The 1548-nt window shown below is 40.1% G+C and overlaps 2 protein-coding genes across 3 annotated transcripts in view; one reads left to right on the top strand and one right to left on the bottom strand.

Annotated features, from left to right (window-relative positions):
* LOC131889299 (uncharacterized) overlaps positions 1–1548 on the bottom strand; it is a 38211-nt gene that overhangs the window by 22011 nt on the left and 14652 nt on the right. The gene's annotated exons all lie outside the window — the stretch shown is intronic.
* LOC131889305 (inositol 2-dehydrogenase-like) overlaps positions 1358–1548 on the top strand; it is a gene marked incomplete at its 3' end in the record, with an annotated part of 1301 nt that continues 1110 nt past the window's right edge. Inside the window, 1 exon segment of the mRNA XM_059238390.1 lies at positions 1358–1523. Coding sequence (XP_059094373.1) covers positions 1438–1523 — 86 coding nt within the window.

Below are 1548 nucleotides of genomic sequence, written 5' to 3' on the forward strand. Positions count from 1 at the left end.
GGTTTTTCATGAAGCAGGTTTATCAAATCTGCATCAAAAGGCACAAGGCATGAAAAAGGGGTAACAATCAAATAAAGACAGGTATTGAATGTAAACAATCAATTACGCACGTGTATTAGCAAAAAGTGTCTTTGATTTTTGATATTCTTTCTAATGTTGCAAACAATTTCACTATGAGATTTAAAATCTAAGAACAAGATGCCTGAACACGCTATCAGATATTAAATATAAACGCCACGTCCAAGGATATTTCATAAACAATTAGAAAAAGAGCAGAGGTTCACTTCTTCCATCAAACAGACACCTCAAGTTGTATGAAGCGTGTCCAAAGCTATGGTCAAGCTAGTTTGACGGGTCAATTCTTTTGACTTTTTCTCTAATGGTCGCTCTTTGGGGAGCTCAAAACTGCTTGAGATTGACAGATTATTTGTAGTATATAATAGAAAAACTATGTAAAATAGATAAGCATTATGGGCAGTAATGTACCTATCCGAAATGAAAATAAAAGTAATCGTTTTCTGGGTTTAGAAGGCTCAACTGTTCTCTGTAGTTCTTTAGTTCCCAGAATTGATAGGGCAGTGAGGAATCAGTTTTCTTGCTCGTTAGTTTCCCGCACAGGGTGCGTAATATCCCTTTCTGAATGATCGGAGGTCTGAGATGCTTTGCTGCCAATTTTCCGGAAGTTTAAGAGCCTTACCGCTGACTTTACAATCGATGTCTTTGTCTCACACATAATCTTCCTTTTCTTTCTTCATGACCATGAACGCCATTGAGTCGCGGGATTCGTCGGTTTCCTCGAAACACACATTACATCATTTTCCAACAGCGTCCATGTTACAGCCCAATCATCAATTGGCCACCTCAGTACAACCTTTTCATAAATCATGGTTCTTTCGGAAATCACGTGGCTGATTTGCTTTACAATAATCCACACCCAAGATAAGGAGACCCCACCCTCTGGTTTCGTGCTCAGAAATGAAATGCTACCAAATTGCATGGCACTTCAGTCTTAACCATTAGGAGATACGTACTCGTACAGGTACAGCACATGCGTGTGACATACCAGATGAGGCGTGCCCTGACAAATCAAGCCCTTTGGACTTTGCTGACTAACACACTATTTACATGCCTGCGAACTATGACAGGTGGAGTTGATCCTCTCCTGACATATCGTACATCCAGAACCGAAATAGATGTTTCAAGAATCACATGTCAAAACTGAGACAAGTCAAAGCAAATGCTGGTGGTCAAAGCAGACGAGCAATAAAAAGCAGCAACTGGCTATGGCTGACATGTGTTGTCTAATCCTGTGTAAACTAACATCTAATCAAACCGGTCCATGTTCCAGATTTTCAAGAAGTCAGAACAATTTCCGAGCGACAAGTTTCAGTTTCTGTCGATCTAAAGAAGCGTCGAAAAATACCTCTTCCCGTCTTCATGGCAACTCTAAAATTTCAAGACGAATCGCCTTTTGTCGGCATTCGCACGCGCCATCACCATTCAACAGACTTCAGATATACTCAGTAAGCTTGAATTATGTCTTATTAT

The sequence above is a fragment of the Tigriopus californicus genome, chromosome 10 (assembly GCF_007210705.1).
Source record: "Tigriopus californicus strain San Diego chromosome 10, Tcal_SD_v2.1, whole genome shotgun sequence".
Classification (NCBI taxonomy): Eukaryota; Metazoa; Arthropoda; class Copepoda; order Harpacticoida; family Harpacticidae; genus Tigriopus; species Tigriopus californicus.